At 52.5% G+C, this 23812-nt stretch overlaps 1 protein-coding gene across 3 annotated transcripts in view; it reads left to right on the top strand.

Moving 5' to 3' along the window:
- The window catches only part of PRKACB (protein kinase cAMP-activated catalytic subunit beta), a 58711-nt gene that overhangs the window by 9916 nt on the left and 24983 nt on the right, over positions 1-23812 (top strand). The window contains exons 1-2 of one of the 3 annotated variants that reach the window (XM_075320224.1): positions 13045-13250; positions 21427-21488. In XM_075320224.1, the coding sequence (XP_075176339.1) occupies positions 13076-13250; positions 21427-21488 (237 nt within the window). In that variant the 5' untranslated portion in view covers positions 13045-13075. Of the gene's footprint in view, positions 1-13044; positions 13251-19102; positions 19254-21426; positions 21489-23812 lie in introns of those variants that run through there. The other 2 variants (XM_075320223.1, XM_075320222.1) reach the window with 2 other exon arrangements.

Here is a 23812-nt window from a genome sequence, read left to right as displayed (position 1 = left end):
AGAGGTTTGGTCCCGGGGCCACAGCTCGGCTGCTTATCTTTCAGACTGATTTAGGCTCGGCAGATGTACGAGTCCGGCCCTTTATCTCCTTTTGCGATGGCAGCAGATCTCTTGATGGCTTTATTCACAGAACATCGGGACCTTCTGGGTTTTAAGGGTACCGTCACACTTTAGCGACGCAGCAGCGATCCCACCAGCGATCTGACCTGGTCAGGATCGCTGCTGCGTCACTACATGGTCGCTGGTGAGCTGTCAAACAGGCAGATCTCACCAGTGACCAGCCCCCAGCTAGCAACGACATGGAAGCGATGCTGCGCTTGCAGGGAGCCGGCGTCTGGAAGCTGCGGACACTGGTAACTAAGGTAAACATCGGGTATTGTTACCCGATGTTTACCTTAGTTACCAGCGCACACCGCTTAGCGCTGGCTCCCTGCACTCGTAGCCACAGCACACATCGGGTTAATAAGCAAACCTTTGCTTATTTACCCGATGTGTCCTCTGGCTACGTGTGCAGGGAGCCGGCGCTGGCAGCGTGAGAGCTGCAGACGCTGGTACCGAAGGTAAATATCGGATAACCACCTTGTTTACCCGATGTTAACCTTGGTTACAGCTTACCGCAGGCTGTCAGACGCCGGCTCCTGCTCCCTGCACATTCAGGATTGTTGCTCTCTCGCTGTCACACACAGCGATGTGTGCTCATCAGCGGGAGAGCAACAATAAAAAAATGAACCAGGGCTGTGTGCAACGAGCAGCGATCTCACAGCAGGGGCCAGATCGCTGCTCAGTGTCACACACAGCGAGATCGCTAATGAGGTCACTGCTGCGTCACAAAAAGCGTGACTCAGCAGCGATCTCAGTAGCGATCTCGCTGTGTGTGAAGCACCCCTAACAAAGTGGGCAATGATGGCTCCATGTTGCCCGCCTTCGGCAGGTCCGGCAATGACGGCTCCATGTTGCCCGCCTTCGGCAGGTCCGGCAATGACGGCTCCATGTTGCCCGCCTTCGGCAGGTCCGGCAATGATGGCTCCATGTTGCCCGCCTTCTCCACTGAAACTCGTACGTGTGGCATGGAGGAGGTTCGATATCTTTTTCCTCTACCTTCTCTTTGGGGAATGCGGCCATTGATTCTGACGGCGACACAACAACGACACTTTCTTGCTGAAACTCTGATTTATAAGAATTTTTTTTAATTTGAATTTATAGATGATACAAATTATTTTGCTGTGTTTTTTCTTTTTTTTTTTTTTTTTAATTTGGTTTCTTGCGTTTTCTAAATTTTTTTTCTTGATATATAATTATATTCAATCAAAGACGTGCAACTAAAAATAAGAGTGCGATGTTGCATGGACCGGCACCGAGCGAGCGCTGCAGACAGTCTTACAGCACCTTTGCTGGCACCTGTGTTTGTATGGTCACTGTCACACCTAGGTATAGAATTGAGGGGTTCTGGAGAAACCCTTTACGCTGGCAATAAACTAATCAACACAACACCCACTGATTCCTCAAGCCGATGTCCTGGGGCACCCACCACCCAGGGGTTCCAACAACATTGGGGGTTCAGCTGGTGTTTGTCTACTGCAATCCGTGGCCCAAAATCTGCCCGGCAGGGTTGTCACTTTGTCTCCCCACACCGTCCTGAAGTTTCAGCCTGATGGTAGGTGATATTGTGATCTGGCCTCTGCCACAATGTATCATGGCCAAAGAATTAAAAATCCCCCAATGTGTTATGGGCACTGACGTCTGTAGCAGAGCGGGGAAACCTCAGTTGTGACATATTCCCGTTTTACCCCCGTTCCTCAGGGTTCGCAGCTCCTCCTGTGATAGATGAGGACATGGCCTTGCAGCTCTGGGGCCCCGCTGTATTGTGTGCGTGTTCTCTGCCTCCTGACGTCATTGTGCGCTGTTCCTCCATCTCTCCTGCGCTCTCACATTTACATTCTGTTAATTTGTTACAGTGTGTCAGTGTAGGTCTCCACAGATAGCCAGGAGCGGCATCAATCTCCCCCTGTCCAAGACTCTGCTAATGGCTGTAACCGAGGCTAGCGAACATTAGAATAAGCCCTTGTGTATGAAACGTCTCGTGAGCAGGCAAGACATGCCCAACATTGGCTACCCAAGACTATCAACTATGAAGCTAAGCTAATAAGGGGTCCCGGATTGGGGAGGGGGGGGGGCCTTCTGGATTGGGGCGATATAGGGGGGGGGGGTGGGGGTCATCCTGAATTGGGGTGGTTGGTGGTGGGGGTCTTTCTGGATTGGGGCGGTCGGCTCGCTTGACCTGCGTTATTTGGGGGCCTGGTCATCTATCTGTAAGTTTTTGCTGACCCTTCTGAATTCTTGATGCTCTGCTCCATGTTTTCCTTTTCCTTCCCGAGCCGCGGGCATCGCATTGTAGGGCGGTTAGTTTGCAGACTCGTGTTTTCGTCTGCCAGACACTCTTCATGCATTTGTATATGGAAAGTTCTCCTCCCGGCGGTGGTGACCCCGGGGCGTGTTTACTTTGCCAGAGCCCTGCTCATTGACAAACTGACAAGTGAGACCGTTGTGTAGAATGGACCCTCATCACTTCTATCGGAGGCAGCATCTTTTTTTTTTTTTTTGTCTGATGAAATGCATCGTAAAATATCCCTCATCACGGCACGTTGTGATCTTTATAGCGTTACTTCTGGTGTTTCTATCTATGGGATCAGTTTGGAGGATTTTTCCTGTTCTGGTTTTTATTGAGCATGGACTCCGGGCTATAAGCCATGTCGGGCGCACACGCTCTGCACATATTTTTTTCTTTAACGCACTCAGTTATGTCCTGGTGGTCAGCCGCTCATCTCATAGTCCACTATGGATCCTTCGTATCTTTTAGCAGAACAAATCTGACATCGGTCATGGTTCTTCCTGTAAGGCCAGCGTGACTGGAGCCCACTGAAGCCTCTGCAATTCGTGTGTATTCAGGCGGGGGGGGGGCGCACAGTGTGATAGGGGGGCCCCCGCCCGGTGTATATTCAGGTGGACGGGGGCTCACTTTGTCGGGGGGCCCGATGCAGTGTATATTCAGGTGGGGGGCCCAGTGTGGTGTATATTGATGGGGGGGGTGTCTGGTGCAGCAGGGGGCCCCGCCCGGTGTATATTCAGGTGGGCGGGCGCTCACTGTCAGGGGGGCCCGGTGCAGAGTATATTCGGGGGGCCCGGTGTGGTGTATACTGATGGGGGGGGGGGGGGCACCTGGTGCAGCAGGGGGCCCCGCCCGCTGTATATTCAGGTGGGCGCTCACTTTCGGGGGTGCCCGGTACAGTGTATATTCAGGTGGGGGTCACTCTTTGTGGCGGAGGGCCTGGTGTGGTGTACATTGATGGAAGGGGGGGGGGGCCTCGTGCAGCGGGGGGGGGCGCAGCCCGGCCTGGTGCATATTTAGGTGGGGGGCCCGGTGCATATTTAATGGGGGGGACCCGGCCCCCCCCCACCCGTGGTGCATATTTAGGTGGGGGCACTCTATGGGGTCCCCTGTCCCATCCAGTAACCACATAGTAGTCCGCATAGTACTGAAAGCCATGTCTTGTAGTTTGCGCCCCTTCTGGGCAGGTGAAGTGTTTTCTTCCCACTTTTTGGGCCACATATATTGCTCTGTGCCTCTGCAGATCAGAAGTTGGTGAGTCTGGTGATCACTGCAGTGTGGGCCATAGTGATGGTATTACTTGTTACACAGCTTTTTCATAAAACTAGGAGGTCTCTGGCTCAAACTTATTTCCGAATCGTCATTACAGTAAGGTCTCATCCACACACTGCATTTTTTACTGCATTTTTTCTGCATCTTTGTGGACACAAACATGCCCCCAAATGCATGCGTTTCCTTCCCCCAAAGTCTGACATCTCTATTTTGCTGTTCACAAAATGCATCTTTTTTTGGCTTCGTTTTTGAAGATGCAGTACTAAGAGTACTTACTCTTTTTGGGGTTTGTCCCTGCATTTCTCACTAGTGATGGGAGGACTTACAGATCAGTCCCTCGATGGGTAGACGGGGGATTGATCCCTGGTATCTGGCCGGATGCTGGTCCTTATATAAAAGTCTATGGGGACCAGAATCTGGTGCAAAGGGGTTAGGAGCAAGTGCTTCATACTTACCGAGTCACCGGTGCAGCTGTCACACTGCTCCCGCAGTCGCTCATTCACTTCCTGGACCTCTCATTATCTTCTTCATTGAATGTGCACTGCTTCCCCTGCCCATCAGCGTCTGGTTGCAGTCAGATGTACCCCCACGCTGAGTGACGGCTGTCTGACACTCCCAATCACAGACACTGGTAGTCAGGTCTATATCGTACAGTAAAATAAATACCGTAAATTGGCATAGGGTCCACCCCCCATATTATGATACCCAGCACAAATAGTCACGGCCACAGACCCCAGCCATGCACTTATCTTGGCTGGGTATCAAAAAGGAGGAACCGCATGCAACTTTTTTAAAAATATTAACATTAAAAAAGGCGTGCGGTCCCACCCAATTTTGATACCCAGCTCTATAGAGCCCAACAGCTGGGGGCTGCTATTCTTAGGCTGGGGAGACCCATAGTTATTTGGAGCCCCCCAACCTAAAATGATCAGCCTGCAGCCACCTGGAATTGCCACATTCATTAGATGGAACAGTCCTGGCACTTTACCCAGCTCATCCTGGTTGCCCTGGTGCGGTGGCAGTCGGAGAAATAAGGCTACTATTAAGCCCTAGATTAGTAATGGGAGGTGTCTTGGCACCCCCCCTTCCCTCCCGTTACAAATCTGTACGTGAAAGTAAATAAACACAAACACTGAAAAAATCCTTTAAATAAAAGACAAAAAAAGCACCCTCTTTCACCACTTGTTTAACCGCAAAAACACCCCTGCAGGTCTGACGTAATCCACACGACGTCCTATGACTCTTCCAGCACTGCTACAACTGAATTCACACCAAGCGGCCATAGAAGATGACTGCCCGCTGTGAGGTTCAGGCAGCGACTGAGGTGAGCCGCGCAATCAGCGATGACCGTGGAAAACTTCAGCTGTGGCCGCGGCTAACCTGAGTGATGTCACCGCTGTTCTTGGCTCAGTCTCTGCCTGAACCTCACAGCAGGCGGTCATGTTCTATGACGCTCGCTGTGAGCTTCAGATGTAGCAGAGCTGAATCGTTGTGGGACCTTGTGTGGATTATGTTGGACCTGGAGGAGTGTTTGGGGGTTTAATAAAGAGAGTGTTTTTTGTCTTTTATGTCAAAGGATTTTTTGGGTGTTTTGTGTTTATTTACTTACAGATTAGTGATGGTGTCTCATAGGTGCCTACCATCACAAAGCTAGGACTTGGTAGCAGCTGTGGGCTTTTAATAACTATTATTACCCCGATTGCCACCGCAGCAGGGCAACGGGAAGAGTCGAGTCCAGCGCCAGAATTGGAGTATCTAATGAATGCGTCACTTCTGGTGTGGCTGCGGGCTGCTATTAGGTTGGAAAGGGCCAAATACCCATGGCCCCTTCCCACCCTAATATCAGCCCCCAGTTATCTGCTGTACCTTAGCTGGTTTTAGAAAAATGAGGCGCCCTACATCATTTTTTTTTTTTTTTTTTTTTTTTAATAAATCAAATCAATAAAAAAAATTAGTGTGGGTTCCCCATAACTGGCCAAGATACAGCTGAGGGTTGCATCCTGCAGCTGCTGCTGTTCCTATGCTTGATATGTATAATGGGGGGACCCAACATCATTCCCCGCCCCCCCCCCCCCAAAAATAATAATAAAAAAACAGCCAGCCAAGCTCTCAAGCTATTCTATTATCTTTCTATATTTTCTATCTATTCTTTCTTATATATTCCAGCTATCAATTATCCTATCATATTTTTTCTTTTTTAAAAAACACGGCAAAAATGCATACACGCCTGTGTTTTCGTGTGTTTTTTGGGCCACAGGATATAAAGATGCCGCCAGATGCCGCGTGTGGACGCAGCCTCAAGCTACAAGGCATAAAGTTTCCGGTGACACCTGTAGGTTTACTCATCAGCACCGATATGCGTAACACGAGCCGGGGAGCCATTACGGTAATTACATCGGGCCGCTCCTTTTCAGAGTGTGAATTAATTTCCTCTTTTCTTCCCTGTTATCTGCTATTCTCATCTGGATAATTTAATCTTTTGGGAAGTTGTCACAACAGACCTGTGTGCGGAGCCTCCCTGCGGGCGAGGTGCGGAGCGTGGTGACGTCACATGGACGTAATGTCAGAAGTGAATTTTGTGGAGCTGCTAGAGGCCGGGTCCAAATGTCGCAGGGGGGGGGGGGGGTCTGGAGGGGGCGCAGGGACTTTGGGGCTATTTACATTATGGTTTGCAGTTTTATAAACTCCACTGGACGCATCCCCTTCAGTGTAATCCGGGCGGAGCGACCTGGGGAACGTTCTTCCAGGAGAGCAGATGCGATGGCTCTGTATGTACACAGCGCACACCCAGCAGATCGCCGACTCTAAATGAGGCCATTGTGGTGTCCGTGCCCTGAACGCCAGCCAGCGGCCGCAATACCAGACTCATCATTCACTGTCCTCTCTACCTCCTTGCAATGTCTTGTCTTTGTGGTTTGACCGCCAGTCCTCACTTTAGGGTCTGGACTGGGGTCACTGAGACTTTCTCTACTGCTATGGATTGATTTTAATGGGATTGTTTGAATGTTCTTTATTATAAGACGTGGGGGCATAGTCATTCTCCAGCAGCCTCCTGCTCCAGCACTGGCTGTTCTGGAAGGTGTGTTCCTCATCTGCAGGATCGCTGCAGCAGTCAGGTGACTAAAAGAGTGTGACATCATCAAAATATCACCTGCATGCTGCAGCCAATCACAGGCTTTAGCGATCTTGTGACTCCTGAGTGGGCCGATCTATCACATGTCCAGTGCGGCCTATGCTGGGTCCTTGGGGGCTGCTCGGAGGCTATGACCCTGCTATATTTGTAAAGCATTGGTGTCTCTTCTTTTTCCTCTTTCAGACAATCCCTTTACTTATATTAGGTGACAGCTGCCATCCACAAGGTGACCTGTGTCTGTGTATCCCTGTGGACGGCAGCTGTAGCTCAGTGTGGTCCAGGACTGCCTGTGTATCCCTGCGGACAGCAGGTGTAGCTCAGTATGGTCCGGGACTGTGTCCGTGTATCCCTGTGGACGGCAGCTGTAGCTCAGTGTAGTCTGGGATGGTCTGTGTATTCTTGTGGACGGCAGTTGTAGCTCACTGTGGTCCGGGACTGTGTCTGTGTATCTCTGCGGACGGCAGCTGTAGCTCAGTGTGGTCTGGAACTGTGTCCGTGGATCCCTGCAGACTGCAGCTGTAGCTCACTGTGGTCCGGGACTGCGTCTGTGTATCCCTACAGACGGCAGCTGTAGCTCAGTGTGGTCCGGGACTGTGTCCGTGTAGTCCTGCAGACGGCAGCTGTAGCTCAGTGTGGTCTGGGACTGTGTCCGTGTATCCCTACAGACGGCAGCTGTAGCTCAGTGTGGTCTGGGACTGTGTCCGTGTATCCCTGCAGACTGCAGCTGTAGCTCAGTGTGGTCTGGGACTGTGTCCGTGTATCCCTACAGACGGCAGCTGTAGCTCAGTGTGGTCTGGGACTGTGTCCGTGTATCCCTGCAGACAGCAGCTGTAGCTCAGTGTGGTCCGGTACTGTCTGTGTAGCCCTGCGAACTGCCGCTGTAGTCCAGGCCTTGAGGTCACCGCTCATTCAGATGTCGGGACTGCTGAGGACCTCACCAGTCGGACCCCCAGCAATCAAGCCCATTCCTTACCCTGTTACAATGCGGTAGCTTTTTGGGGTGTGGATAACCCTTTAGTTTTCATATTTCTTCCTGGTTTATCTATGCTTGCACAAGATCGCTCATCCATTAAGTCTCCGGGGCTGGAGATGAAGCTGAAGGCCTGTAATAATAATAATAATTACACGCCGGCTGAGCTGCTCCTCCCTGGAGAGATCCGACACCTTCTTGTTAGGTTGGGAAGGGCCGGAGCCGACATTCGCCTCTGGCACCGGAGATTTCGGGAGGCTTTCATGTTATTCTAACAAACTGTTTCTAAAGTCCGCAGCCACCTCTGCCGCTGAGCATTACCATGAAATAACCTCTCACTGGTCCTGAGGTCCAGTCCATTGCCATAACATAACCTCTCACTGGTCCTGAGGTCCAGTCCATTGCCATAACATAACCTTTCACTGGTCCTGAGGTCCAGTCTGTGCTATGGTGCGAGGTGCATTTACAATTTGCAGTCTCCAGAGCTGAAATCTTCTAGTGTTCCTTTCAGGCTGTCTGTGGCCTGGCGGCCCGAACTTTGGCCTTGCGCTTTCTGGCATGCTGTGATGTCTCTGGGTGGCAATGTCACATTGGACGGGGATTACAGCAGGCCAGTCCCTTTAATTCATGAGCATTAATCCTTGGTTGTACACATCCGAGGAAAGCCAGGAAAAATGGCCGAGTCAAGTGGCAGATTTGTGCTCTGCTCTGACTGCCAGGGCTGGTGTGGTCGTGGGCTTTTTTAGAGGTGTATGTTGGAGAGATTTCCTGATGTTACCCCTAACCAGAGGCTCCGACATGTGACCCTGCATCCATACATCCCCTATTGACTGCATTTGTGCTGTCTGCTGCACTTTCTATACAATAGAAGGGTGTGATGGTGTATATACTGACAACAAGCGTTTTCTGAATATTGGATCTCAGTAGCTCGCTGCACAAAGTCTCTCTCGGATTTAATGTAAACATGTCATTGTCCGCTTCCTACAATGGTGCATGCTCCGTCATTTTGCTGATTCTTTTGGAGCAGAAACTGCAGATTTTTTAGGAGTATTTTGAGACTTTATTTTTTTCTTCTCCAAGAACTCGTTAAAACAAAAAAAAAAAGCTGAGTGCACACAGCCTAAGGGCTGCTTCTCACTTGCGAGTTTCTCGCAGTAGAGCAATGCGAGAAAAACTCGCATTGAAATCGGACACATGTTAGTCAATGATTCAGCTCTCATCTGCGATTTTTTTTCTCAGTCCAAATCGGACCGAGAAAAAAATCGCAGCATGCTGCTTTTTTGCGAGTTTCTCGCACCATTTGTCCCAATGATTTCCTATGGAAGGGGATTAAAAGTAGCATCACACACGCGCACCACCGTTCACATTTGCGAGTGTGGCAGTAACTTCGCACATTAGATGAATGTGACAGCACATTCCCATAGGTTAATTAAATGACACATGTGTAATAGCTTTTATCTAATTAAGATGTTGCATGAAACTAGCATCGCAATCGCAACACACACGCGAGCAAATAGCATCGCACTTGCGTTGCACTCGCACCTAACGTGAACTAAAATCAGCCGAGTATTTTTCAGCCCAGTCGGACCGATTTTACTCGCATAGATGTGTTTCCACCCTAATTGTGAAACTCCGGAAGTTACGCAGGAAGATCTGACAGCTGCATTCTGTGTGTTGGCCACTAGGTGGCAGCAAAGCTCATTGAGTGGATCTTCGTTTCTTCTATTGTCGCCCGCTTGCTCATGTCACCCGCTTGCTCCCCGCACCATCCTGCGGGATCCTCTCTAGTTCTGTATCCAGCACAGGCCGCAGAGTAAAGAGATACCACCACTTCGGCAGCCGCATTTCCAGTTACACTTCATATTTATTTATTTTTTTTTTTAATTCTGAAGACTGTTTTGGTTTTTTTTTTTATCCTGCCGTTTCCTACGTTCTTTCTGACATCAGTTGATGGTTTCCTGTTGCTGTTAACCCCTTCCTGTCCGACAATACATAAAGTATAAGCAGCTGCAGCCTGCGTGTGTCCGTGCAAGGCTGGCATCTGCCTGGAAACTTCTGTATACAAGCTCGGAAAATCTACAGCCGGAAATGTCTGTCTTGTAAACAGGCGGAAATCTCCATGGGAACCTTCACCGAGAGTGCTAAATGGTCATAGGACGAAAACGAAACAAGCGAAGCGCCCATCTCTATATACACACACACACACACACCCATCCCCTTCTGCCTCCGGTCTCTGCACACACCCACTTCCCCCACCCATCAATCCTCTGGGCCCAGTCTTTAGGCCCCCCCCTAATCTACCTCTCCTCTGATCTTTGTACACACACCCCCACCCCTCCATTCTCTGTGGGCCCGGTCATAACGCCCCCACTTTCTGCCTCCGGTCTTTGCATACACAGACACACACCCACTCCCCCACCCTTCCATTCTCTGTGGGCCCAGTCTTAAACTCACATCCCCCTGCCCCCTTCTCTGGACCCGGTCTTTACACAACCACTCCCCCACCCCCCATCCTCTGGGCCCGGTCTTTACGCCCCCCCCCCCTTCTGTTTCTGGTCTTTGCATACACACCCACCCCTCCATCCCCTGGGCCCGGTCCTTACGCCCCCCCCCTTCTGCCTCCGGTCTTTGCATACACACCCACCCCTCCATCCTCTGGGCCCGATCTTTACACCCCCCCTCCTTCTGCCTCCGATCTTTGCATAGACATACACACACCCATTCCCTCACCCCTCCATCCTCTGGGCCTGGTCTTTACGCCCCCCCCCCCCCTTCTGCCTCCGGTCTTTGCATACACACCCACCCCTCCATCCTCTGGGCCCGGTCTTTACGCCCCCCCCCTACCTTCTTCTGCCTCCGGTCCTTGCATAGACACACACACACCCACTCCCCCACCCCTCCATTCTCTGTGGGCCCAGTCTTAACACGCTCACATCCCCCTTCCCCCATCCTCTGGGCCCGGTCTTTACAACCACCCCCTCTAGGTCCGGTGTTCGCATAACCCACCCCCCTGGGTCCGGTCTTTAAATCCTCCCCTCTGGCCCTGTTTTTTACCCCATCCTAAATCTGCGGATTTTTAACTGCAAATCACCAGTGACTTTCCCACAAATAAACCTTTTACCTTGTGGTGCACATTGTATATCACAATGTCCCAAATTACAATAAGTGTGTAAAACCCTCAATAGACTTATTAGCAACAAAAAGCCGGGGGACAGAAGACGCATGACCTGAGATGAAGAAGTAAATATTACTGCTTCATTATTAGATAAAAAGATAAAAACCAGGGACTACAATTCTCCAGTGAAGAGAAGGAGCCCATGGGACCGGCCACAGACCATGGCTATATGCACGCAGTACACCTACACCGATGTATAGAGACTTGCATAATGATATGATAGTCATTGTATGTTATAGATGCCCAAATGTAATACAAAAGTACTGGCAGGGTCTGAAAAAAAAAGCTGTGTACAAAAAGCAATAAACTGTAAACCCATAAGACACTGCAGTAATAGTCTGAATTGGTGTCAATCCACGAAGAATACAGGGGACACCGAAAGAGGACAAAACAGCAACCGTCGCAGGGTCAATTCATAATAGCCAGTAAACTAGTCACTGTGACTGAAAATATAGATGATTGCGGCTAATGAATGAAAGGCTCCATGGTACGCGCCACAAATAACATCCGGCTGAAGTTTATTAATACATTTCAGTACACACCCTGGAATAGTAACCTCCTGTTTGGGGGAACCCCTATGTCCCCTACCCCTGATGCGCGTTTCGTGGGAGCTTAATCAGTGAGGCACGTCGCCTTGGGATGGTTGCTGTTTTGTCCTGTTTCGGTATCCCCTGAATTCTCAGTGGATTGACAGTTTTGTTACATTTATCATTATGTAAGTCTCTATCTATTTAATAAGTGTAGGCGTGATCTGTGGCCGGTCCGCTGTGCTCCTTTTCTCCACTGGACAACTGCACTCCCTGTTTTATCTTTAATACAGCAGTAATATTTACCTTTTATCTTGTTTGCTTTTTTGATCTGAGGTCATGCGTCTTTTGTCCCCACTTGGACTGCACATTTAGTCTTTTTCCCCTCTGTCATCCATGCGGGAGGTGACTATGCTGAATGTTTCCCTGCATCAGTAGTGAGCGCTTGGCCTAAGTCACCGGCTCTCTGCCTGCGGCTGCGCGACTTCCAGTGTAATCCGTAAGTCGGAGGTCTGTATATCGGCTGGGGTCTGACCTCCCCGATTCTGGGACCCCGGTCTGCAGCGCTGATATTCTTTTCTACATGGACCCATCCATTTAAGTGTAGCTGTGGTTGCTCTGCATGCTCTGATGCTGGGGTGCCTGTGAATCAGCCCCGCGGTTCCTCTAATCTCGGGCGATGTAGGACACAAAGGTTCTCACTCATAGGATTACTTTACCTGTCCAAAAGATCAATGGTCATTATGGTGCCGGCTGCCGGGGACTGCAAGAAGGAGGCTGGGAAGCCCCTTGTGAATGTCATGCTGTCCGTCCTGCACTCTTCTCTCCATTTGTTCTCTAGATGCCAGCAATACCGTCATGGGGGGCACTTCAGAGCCCTCTTCTTGGAATCTTTCGGGGGCCCTGAAATGCCCCCTTTATTGTTGGGAATAACATATCGTGGTTTTCCAGCACTTGGATGATCGGTCAACAAGGTCCTTTTTAAGGTCTGATCAGATCACTGAAAAAGCCATGGTGGTCCGAGCCCCCCATCCCTCCTGATTTCCTGGAGTAAATGCTTCGTCCTGTTCACTTCCATGGCGAGCTGCAGAAAGCTGTAATACCGCCTGCTGCCACTACACAATGTACAGCAAGGGAATTTTTTTTTTTTAATACCTTGACTGCCCCCTAGTGTACAGAAGAAGATGCGGCTTCACCTGGCCGATCGGATGGATGAGCAGGAGGGCCGTTGACGTCTTAAGTACAGGTTAATAAGCCCCATGGGCGATGGAGGGTGGGATCTGCCTCCTCGTTACTGTGGGAATAGGACGGGTGTGTTTTCTGTTTTTTAGCTGTGTTTTGGTTTTTAGGTGGTTGGTTACAGGAGGGGGCAGATAATCGGGACGGTGTCGGTGTGCGGATCCGCGCCAGCCTCGTGGTAGATGAGAAGGCGAGCGCAGTCTGGAGGAACCTGTCACCGCGGTGGTTTTTGTGCGCACAAACAGGAAGTCAGACTTGGACGTTGCTCTGCAACTATTCTCCTTCGGGTTTTGTTTTTTTTTTTTTCCTTTTAAGTTTTTGAGCTGTTTGCAGTCATATTACAATAGCAGCAGTGCGGAGGCCCCGTCCATGCATGGCATCCTCCAGTGACAGCCTCCAGTCCGCCGGGACCTCGTCAGCCCTACAGAAACTAGAAGGGTTTGCAAACAGATTGTTCCATCGAAATGGGAAGAGCAACCCCCAGGAGGCGAAGGCGGAGAGCGAGGGCCAGCCGGTGTCTGAGACCACCTTACAATGGGACCGTGCAAGTAAGTGCCCCGCAGCCGGGCAACAGGGCACGCGAGGAGACGCCGCAGGCCGAGACGGCTGCACTCTATAGCTCTGCACATGACAAGTATTGGAGAATATTTTTTTTGCTTTCAATTCTAAATTTATTTATTTGTTTTTTTACAAATGTAAGGGGCATTACCATTTATACTTGCTGCGACATACTTGGTTCTGTTCGCCGCTTGACCTGATGTTCGGGGGTCTTGTGTTGCTTTCCAGTATTTTTGACAGCATGAATATTGCAATGCCATCAGTGTTACCAGAAATTAGACAGGCCCCATCATTACAATCGGCCTACGTTAGTGATGTCTTCTATATGGGGGAGCGGCGGGGGGCTGCCTGCATTAGTGATGTCTTCTATACGGGGGAGCGGCGGGGGGCTGCCTGCATTAGTGATGTCTTCTATATGGGGGAGCGGCGGGGGGCTGCCTGCAGTAGTGATGTCTTCTATATGGGGGAGCGGCGGGGGGCTGCCTGCATTAGTGATGTCTTCTATATGGGGGAGTGGTGGGGGGCTGCCTGCATTAGTGATGTCTTCTATATGGGGGAGCTGCGGGGGGCTGCCTGCATTAGTGATGTCTTCTATATGGGGGAGCGGCGGGGGGCTGCCTGCATTAGTGATGTCTTCTATATGGGGGAGCGGCGGGGGGCTGCCTGCATTAGTGATGTCTTCTATACGGGGGAGCGGTGGGGGGCTGCCTGCAGTAGTGATGTCTTCTATATGGTGGAGCGGTGGGGGGCTGCCTGCAGTAGTGATGTCTTCTATACGGGGGAGCGGTGGGGGGCTGCCTGCAGTAGTGATGTCTTCTATATGGTGGAGCGGTGGGGGGCTGCCTGCAGTAGTGATTTCTTCTATACGGGGGAGCGGTGGGGGGCTGCCTGCAGTAGTGATTTCTGCTATACCGGTGAGCGGTGGGGGGCTGCCTGCAGTAGTGATGTCTTCTATATGGTGGAGCGGTGGGGGGCTGCCTGCAGTAGTGATGTCTTCTATACGGGGGAGCAGTGGGGGGCTGCCTGCAGTAGTGATGTCTTCTATATGGGGGAGCAGTGGGGGGCTGCCTGCAGTAGTGATTTCTGCTATACGGGGGAGCGGCGGGGGGGCTGCCTGCATTAGTTATATCTTCTATATGGTGGAGCGGCGGGGGGCTGCCTGCAGTAGTGATGTCTTCCATACAGGGGAGCAGTGGGGGGCTGCTTGCATTATCGCGCACCTCACATGCACGTTTGGAGGTTTTCATTTTTTTGCATGGTATTACAATCAGGGCTGTGGAGTCGGTAAGCCAAACCTTCGACTCCGACTCCTCAAATTATCTTGCACCGACTCCGACTCCGACTCCGGCTCCGACTCCTACATATATTGCTTATAGTTAGGTGAAAAATTTATTGTAGTACATGAATATGTGTATGTGAACATTAGACATTTAATAATTTTTATGATACAATAATCAAGATATTTGGATAGAACATAAAATATATTTATTGGATACAACTTTAGAACACAAAAAACTGTAATAAATTGTAAATATGTAATACACTATGTAATATACAGTAGATTACATATATATCTTGTGTGTGTATATACACTGTGTATATATATATATAATATTACATATTTACAATTTATTAGTTTTTTGTGTTCTAAAGTTGTATCCAATAAATATTTTATGTTCTATCCAAATATCTTGATTATTGTATCATAAAAACAATTAAATGTCTGATGTTCACATTATACTACAATAAATTTTTCACTTAAATATAAGCATTATACTAAATGTTATTATTTAGTAAAATATTCAGCACATTCTGCATTGCACTCCTGTCCCCAATTTATTATATATTTTAGGAGTCGGAGTCGGTGCATTTTATACCGACTCCAACTCCGACTCCGACTCCACCAAAATGAGCTCCGACTCCGACTCCACGACTCCGACTCCACAGCCCTGATTACAATCCACTAGAAACCTTCCTGCCGTCCTCAAAGCTTCTAGTAAGGGGTTAAGGAAATCTGATCCTGTCCCTCAGGACTTGTAGGACCCCAGAGGGACCTGTTGGTATCGAGGTGTGGACACGTCTAACTGGCTGGACCAGGTCGGCCAAATGTGGTGTGAAGTTGAGCAGTTCAGCTGCGCTCCCCCGGTGCGGTGTAATGAGCGGCGGCGAGGGCTGCGCTCCACAGTTACTATGGGAATGAGGGGCTTCTCTAGGCCGTAGTCTTTCCCCTTAATCCCGCGTGCGTCAGCCGCTCTGGACATCTTTTGATGGTCACCGTGTGCCACATATTCTCTGCCAGGCGATGTGTAGGGGGGACCTGTATGAAAGCACTTGAGGTCTTTGTCCCGGGTAATAACGCGCTCCGCTCTGCATCGGTGAACGCCGGAGGGTCCGGCTTGTCACAGTCCTTGTTGACTGCAATTAGGGGGGAAAAATTGATAATGGAGGGATTGCAGCGCGTCGCCAGGAAGCCGGACTGGTGGTCTTGAGTTTCACAGATTTCATTAGGGATGAGGGGCACGGCACTGATATTTTACACTTTGTTCTTGGACGACTTCCGGTCCGCTTCCTTCTTGTTTTTTTTATGTAATTGGCAATATTACAACTTGATGCCTGGCAGGGGGGGGGTGTTCAGTGTTGTGTCGGCGGTATTGCTGGGCAGCTGGGGGATTCAGCTTTGTGCTATCAGCATTAGGCAGCCGGGGGGGGGTTGAGCTCTGTGCTGGTGGTATTTCTGGGCAGCCGGGGGGTTCAGCTTTGTGCTGGCGGTATTGCTGGGCTGCCAGGCGGGGGGTTCAGCTTTGTGCTGGCGTTATTGCTGGGCTGCCAGGGGGGGGGGTCAGCTTTGTGCTGGCGGTATTGCTGGGCTGCCAGGGGGGGGGGGGGGTCAGCTTTGTGCTGGCGGTATTGCTGGGCTGCCATGGGGGGGGGTCAGCTTTGTGCTGGCGGTATTGCTGGGCTGCCAGGGGGGGGGGTCAGCTTTGTGCTGGCGGTATTGCTGGGCTGCCAGGGGGGGGGGGTCAGCTTTGTGCTGGCGGTATTGCTGGGCTGCCAGGGGGGGGGTCAGCTTTGTGCTGGCGGTATTGCTGGGCTGCCAGGGGGGGGTTCAGCTTTGTGCTGGCTGTGTTTCTGGGCAGCCGGGGGGTTCAGCTTTGTGCCGGCGGTATTGCTGGGCTGCCGGGGGGAGGGGTGGGTCAGCTTTGTGCCGGCGGCTCAGTTACCGATTGAGTTGTCCTTCCCACAACGTCATCTGTTACAGAATTGGTCTTGGAGTTAGTACGGCGACTAATCCATTTTTGTGGAGCCCAAGCTATAGCTGTGAGTGTGCAGCAGAGACCACTGTAACCCCATCACCTCTATGTATTACTGGGGACGTCCAGGTTGTGGCCACAGCATAGATTGTACTGCCATAGATGGTTGCTGCAGCGCGGCATGATGCAGGTGCATGCGTACCACAGGCCACCACAATCACAGCCTGAACCTGTTGGATTTTTGCAACTCGAGTTCAGGTTATTGGGGGTCACAATTCACATTCACTTCCATTTTCCTGTTATCTTTGCTCCGGCCTGATGGCACCGCCTGGCTCCGGCCTGATGGCACCGCCTGCCTCCGGCCTGATGGCACCGCCTGGCTCCGGCCTCATGGCACAGATTCCACAAAATCAGCCTGTTTTTGTAGAAGGGCAATGGTTGCTGCAGCCATATTAGGTTTCAGCTTGTTTTGGCTTTTAAGGATCGAGTGATGGCTACTACTGGTCACACCCAATATGGCTGTATGTCCTGCTGCCACGTTACCAAAAATACCTAGCCTAGCCGAAAAAAATGGCAAAATCCCTGTGGAATTAAAGGGGTATCGATAGCGGTGCCGGTAGTTGTCCGGGGTTATTAGTGGACGCTCGCTCCTGCTTGTGCTGCCGGTAGTTGGCCGGGGTTATTAGTGGACGCTCGCTCCTGCTTGTGCTGCCGGTAGTTGTCCGGGGTTATTAGTGGACGCTCGCCCCTGCTTGTGCTGCCGGTAGCTGGCCGGGGTTATTGGCGGCCGCTCGCTCCTGCTTGTGCTGCTGGTAGCTGGCCGGGGGTTATTAGTGGACGCTCGCTCCTGCTTGTGCTGCCGGTAGCTGGCCGGGGTTATTAGTGGACGCTCGCTCCTGCTTGTGCTGCCGGTAGCTGGCCGGGGTTATTAGTGGACGCTCGCTCCTGCTTGTGCTGCCGGTAGCTGGCCGGGGTTATTGGCGGCCGCTCGCTCCTGCTTGTGCTGCCGGTAGCTGGCCGGGGTTATTGGCGGCCGCTCGCTCCTGCTTGTGCTGCCGGTAGCTGGCCGGGGTTATTGGCGGCCGCTCGCTCCTGCTTGTGCTGCCGGTAGCTGGCCGGGGTTATTAGTGGCCGCTCGCTCCTGCTTCTGCTGCCGGTAGCTGGCCGGGGTTATTGGTGGACGCTCGCTCCTGCTTGTGCTGCCGGTAGCTGGCCGGGGTTATTGGCGGCCGCTCGCTCCTGCTTGTGCTGCCGGTAGCTGGCCGGGGTTATTGGTGGCCGCTCGCTCCTGCTTGTGCTGCCGGTAGCTGGCCGGGGTTATTGGCGGCCGCTCGCTCCTGCTTGTGCTGCCGGTAGCTGGCCGGGGTTATTGGTGGACGCTCGCTCCTGCTTGTGCTGCCGGTAGCTGGCCGGGGTTATTGGTGGACGCTCGCTCCTGCTTGTGCTGCCGGTAGCTGGCCGGGGTTATTGGTGGACGCTCGCTCCTGCTTGTGCTGCCGGTAGCTGGCCGGGGTTATTGGTGGACGCTCGCTCCTGCTTGTGCTGCCGGTAGCTGGCCGGGGTTATTGGTGGACGCTCGCTCCTGCTTCTGCTGCCGGTAGCTGGCCGGGGTTATTGGTGGACGCTCGCTCCTGCTTCTGCTGCCGGTAGCTGGCCGGGGTTATTGGTGGACGCTCGCTCCTGCTTGTGCTGCCGGTAGCTGGCCGGGGTTATTGGCGGACGCTCGCTCCTGCTTGTGCTGCCGGTAGCTGGCCGGGGTTATTGGCGGCCGCTCGCTCCTGCTTGTGCTGCCGGTAGCTGGCCGGGGTTATTGGCGGCCGCTCGCTCCTGCTTGTGCTGCCGGTAGCTGGCCGGGGTTATTGGTGGACGCTCGCTCCTGCTTGTGCTGCCGGTAGCTGGCCGGGGTTATTGGTGGACGCTCGCTCCTGCTTGTGCTGCCGGTAGCTGGCCGGGGTTATTGGCGGCCGCTCGCTCCTGCTTGTGCTGCCGGTAGCTGGCCGGGGTTATTGGTGGCCGCTCGCTCCTGCTTGTGCTGCCGGTAGCTGGCCGGGGTTATTGGTGGACGCTCGCTCCTGCTTGTGCTGCCGGTAGCTGGCCGGGGTTATTGGTGGACGCTCGCTCCTGCTTGTGCTGCCGGTAGCTGGCCGGGGTTATTGGTGGCCGCTCGCTCCTGCTTGTGCTGCCGGTAGCCGGCCAGGGTTATTATTAGGAAGCGAAGCAGATGACACCCGCTGCAATTATCGTGACAGCGCCGCTTGTGTCGTGACTTACCAGGATCTAACCGGGGAGGTTACACGTAAAAGTGATCACTCCGAGCTTCAGTTACCATGGAAACAAACGGGGCTGATTTAATAGAGCTGGTATTAACTCTTTCCTGCCTGCATTTAGAGCACATCATTCCTGCTGGTGGAGGGGCGAGGGTTTAGGGGGCGACACTTGTCTGATTTCTGCTTTTTACTTTATTTTATTTGGGTTTTGTGAAGACTTTGAGTGTTTGCCGGTAGTTTGCTGGGAAATGTGAGCAGCGCAGGGTTAAATATGGGAGTGCACCGTGTCTCTGCAGGGTGCGTGCACCATGAATAAGCCCAGAGCACCTCGAGAGTCGGAGCCACCAAGCGCCACAAACTGAGCCCGGATTTGGGGGGGCTGTTTTTACAGTCTTGGATCCATCTTTCCCAGATCGTCAGGTTGTCTGCTGTGCTCAGCAATATGATGCCGCGGGCGAGCTCGTCAGCATGAACGGTAAGTGCCGGCGCCGCTCACCACTAATATATGTGCCCCCAGCCTCCTGATAATGGAGGGCACAAGGGTGGGGGGCGCGCACTTCAGGCCATGTGGGGTGGGATTTATTTTTTTTCTTCGGTTGCTGCGTTTAATGCAAAGTTTTCATCGAAGAACTTAGAAAATGATCAAATGGTTTTTTGTATTTTTTTATTGTATATATTTTTTTATATTTGTTTTTGTTTTTATTTTTTTAATTCCATTGAGAGATCGAATATCTCATGTCTTGTGCTGGATGAGCCGGGTGACGGTCCTGGTCACCCCCTGCGCCGCCCCGGGGTGCTGGTCACCCCCTGGCATATTTTACTCGTTAGGTCACCACTGCACCGACGTTACGTTATTCTTGTCATGGTGTTTGCATTTGGGATCTTGACTTTAGAGAAGCTGTCCCCGGTCCCGGGCTGCGGGGGCCTCTTGGATTTCTATGTGGTGTGTGCTCCGGTGGACTGTCCGTGGCGCTGCAGACTTCTCTTCATGCTTCACAGCTGGGAATAAAATGCATGAAATATTCAGAAAGGCGGCAATGGCAGCGATGGGTTATATTCTCCAGACTACCACCCCTATCAGGCGCTCTCGGTCCGCACTTGCTCCTTTTTTCATTATTTTATCCCCCGCCCGTCTCGCGTTATATAAAGGACGGCATCAGGGCAGATTACAGCCAGAGAGACGGCTTATGGCGTGATTAGAGCGGCCACCACACCGGCTTTTAGTGTAATGAGTTCTGATTACAGAAATCCTGCAGACATATTGCCCGGCCTATTAGTTGGAGCGCGCACTCGGGCAGCCACCGGCATCTCTGCGATGGAGCGCGCGCTCGGGCAGCCACCGGCATCTCGGCGATGGAGCGCGTGCTCGGGCAGCCGCCGGCATCTCGGCGATGGAGCGCGTGCTCGGGCAGCCGCCGGCATCTCGGCGATGGAGCGCGTGCTCGGGCAGCCGCCGGCATCTCGGCGATGGAGCGCGTGCTCGGGCGGCTGCCGGCATCTCGGCGATGGAGCGCGTGCTCGGGCAGCCACCGGCATCTCGGCGATGGAGTGCGTGCTCGGGCGGCTGCCGGCATCTCGGCGATATTACATGTGGTAGAGGTGTACGGGCTGACAGTGACTGCTACGTCCACACTTTATGGCGGCGGTGGCCATGTTCTGTGCAGCGTGTGATACCACAGAGGATCTACCTCCAGGAATCCTTGTATGACACGGCTCCAGCACGCCGACTGTTGTGGCACTACAACCCCATCTCCAACTGTCAGATGGCTGACAGGGCATGGTGGGAGGTGTAGTTGTTCATCATCCTGGGTGCCGCGGACTGCTGGTCCCCTGTAAACACGAATGAAACGTAGAGTAAAATGGAGGCGTAACCCATAGCAACCGAGCTGTAGGTGACCTAACGAGCGGCTTCCTCATAGGCGGCCATTAGGTAAACTTCTATTGAAAAAGGAAATTGTAAGCGTGTGGCTGAGGGGTTCCACCGAGCCCGCGTCCTGTCTCCCTACAGCCGCCAGCTTATTACACCCAGGGTGCAGTTGGGAAGAACATGGGTCCTGTACTGGCCGCGTACACAGGCCAGCTCCCTAGCAACACGCGCTGCTGCCCCTAGCAACACGCGCTGCTGCCCCTAGCAACACGCGCTGCTGCCCCTAGCAACACGCGCTGCTGCCCCTAGCAACACGCGCTGCTGCCCCTAGCAACACGCGCTGCTGCCCCTAGCAACACGCGCAAGGAGGGGTAACGGTATATGGTGGGGACGGGCGTATGGGATGGGGAGGGCGGTCAGCTGTATTAAGGAAGGGGTACACATGACCAGGCTGGGACCCGTCGCTCATACTGAGGCCGTGCAGGCTGTCATAGATTGTCACTTCCCCACACTGAGGAGCTTGGTGGCTTTGTGGCCCCTCGCCAGGCGCCGGCCCCCTGCCCGCTCTGGCCCCTCGCCAGGCGCCGGCCCCCTGCCCCTTTTAGAAGAATGAACCGAGCTGCTGACTGGATGTCTTTAAACGCTTGGACTTGTAGTTGTGGATCAGTTATCAGGGTGTGAATATTTTTGCAAACCCTTCTCATTGCGCCATTTGCTTGATTGTTCTATACTTTCTGTTGTAACTTTTTTGCTCTGACTTTATTTCCTTATTCTTTTGCAGTGAAAGAGTTTCTAGCCAAAGCCAAAGAAGACTTTTTAAGAAAATGGGAAAGTCCGCCCCAGGTGAGGAGGGGAACGTGTGGATATGTGGCCATTCCTACACTGGTGTTGATGTTATACAATCCTCCGGTATTGCCGGGGGGTCGGGACTCTATGGTGCTGATTTCGGGGCTCGCTGCACCTTCTGTGCACAGCGCAATGATTTATACAATTGCTTCAAAATTACACCCCAAAAAATTAAAAGGAGGAAAAAAAAAAAACAGAAGAAAAGCAAGAATGCTGCATATTTCTGTGCAGACACCCCAAGATGATCCGCAGCTGCTCCACATGGCAGAATATGGCCAAAGGCGTTTGACATTTTTTAATAAGGTTTTCTAGGCTCTTTCACCTGATATATTTGGTGTTTGTGGGAGTCTGCACCCATGTTGGGTCCATTCGGGGTCCCTGATGTCTATAGCCTGCCGCTGATTGAGCAGTGTCACAATATGTAATGACCCGTCCCCCACTCATAATGCCAGTTGTCAATTTATTCATAAATTTCCAGGAGGAATAACAGAGGAATGGCGCACACTGTAGCACTGTGCAGAACACAATCCTTTATTTCCTCAGACGCGTCAGGAGATCCTGTTTAATCTTCCTTGTTCTAAACCGGCTGCCAAGTGCTGTGCACTTTGGGGAAGTGAAGTGGCTCGGTGGTTAAGTGCTCTGTAAAGCCATGAAGACTGCAATAACCCAGACTGTGCAGCTAAGCAAAACAGTTTAGCGATTCTGTGCAGATCTGACGGGACGTCGCTGGGCCAGATAGTCACACAAATGGGGTCTGCCATCAGAACTTCTGATTAAAGGGGTTTTACTTACCATTAAACAAAACTGCTCAGAGACGATATCAAGTTAAGACGTCTTCTAGCTCTGCTCCTTAAACCCTCGCTGGCTCCAGTCACTGACCGCAGGGACCACCAGAGCGGCGGGCGAGTATTGGCCACGTCTTGATTTTATACGATTTCTTCCTTATGTTCAGAACCTGTTTAATTCCTGTAACTTGTGGAACATTGCAAGCAGATTTACAGCCGCGTCCTCAAAACTGTCCCCGTCTTTCCGGATTTAATATAAGAAGCCCACGCCACCTGCTGACATGACTAGTTTAAATATGACCCTGCATGAAGGTACAATTCGTCTGGGTGTCGCGGGGCGGCGGTGTCTGGGTGTCGCGGGGCGGCGGTGTCTGGGTGTCGCGGGGCGGCGGTCGTCTCTGGGTGTCGCGGGGCGGCGGTCGTCTCTGGGTGTCGCGGGGCGGCGGTCGTCTCTGGGTGTCGCGGGGCGGCGGTCGTCTCTGGGTGTCGCGGGGCGGCGGTCGTCTCTGGGTGTCGCGGGGCGGCGGTCGTCTCTGGGTGTCGCGGGGCGGCGGTCGTCTCTGGGTGTCGCGGGGCGGCGGTCGTCTCTGGGTGTCGCGGGGCGGCGGTCGTCTCTGGGTGTCGCGGGGCGGCGGTTGTCTCTGGGTGTCGCGGGGCGGCGGTTGTCTCTGGGTGTCGCGGGGCGGCGGTCGTCTCGGTGTCGCGGGGCGGCGGTCGTCTCGGTGTCGCGGGGCGGCGGTCGTCTCGGTGTCGCGGGGCGGCGGTCGTCTCTGGGTGTCGCGGGGCGGCGGTCGTCTCTGGGTGTCGCGGGGCGGCGGTCGTCTCTGGGTGTCGCGGGGCGGCGGTCGTCTCTGGGTGTCGCGGGGCGGCGGTCGTCTCTGGGTGTCGCGGGGCGGCGGTCTCTGGGTGTGCAGCGGTTAGGCGGTGTGGCGGCGGTGTAGCGATGTGGCGGCGTATGCGTGTGGCATGTGTCGTGTGCAGCAGCGTGTGCGATGTGGTGGCATGTGCAGCAGCGTGTGGCGTGTGCAGCAGCGTGTGCGTGTGGCATGTGCAGCTGTGTACTGGGATATGTGCGGGCGGCGGTCGCTGTATATTGTGTGCAGCCCTCATTGTCACGACTATAGCACGTGACCCCTGCAGCCAATCAGTGGGCTTGGTGCATGTGTGCCATTCGCAGTTTCTGTTGTGAAATCTCGCGGCGTTCACTCAATCCGCTGCCGATCTTTCCCGCTTGTGGCTTCTCACCGCCCATTTCACCCCTTGATGTATAAGGTGAAACTAAATGTACACATTATATACGTTACCGTTCAAAACTTTAGGGTCACTTAGATTTCCTTATTTTTTAAAGAAAAGCACATTTTTATTTTTTTTTTTTTTCTTGAATGCAGCTAACATTAAATTAAACAGAAATCCCCTCTATACATTAATGTGGTAAATGACTATTCTAGCTGCAAACGCCTGGTTTTGAATGTTATATCTACATAGGTGTATAGAGGCCCATTTCCAACAACCACCACTCCAGTGTCTAATGGTACA

Source organism: Anomaloglossus baeobatrachus, chromosome 8, assembly GCF_048569485.1.
Source record: "Anomaloglossus baeobatrachus isolate aAnoBae1 chromosome 8, aAnoBae1.hap1, whole genome shotgun sequence".
Taxonomy (NCBI): Eukaryota; Metazoa; Chordata; class Amphibia; order Anura; family Aromobatidae; genus Anomaloglossus; species Anomaloglossus baeobatrachus.
Note: the sequence above shows the minus strand (reverse complement) of the source record. Positions and strands in the feature narration are given on the sequence as shown.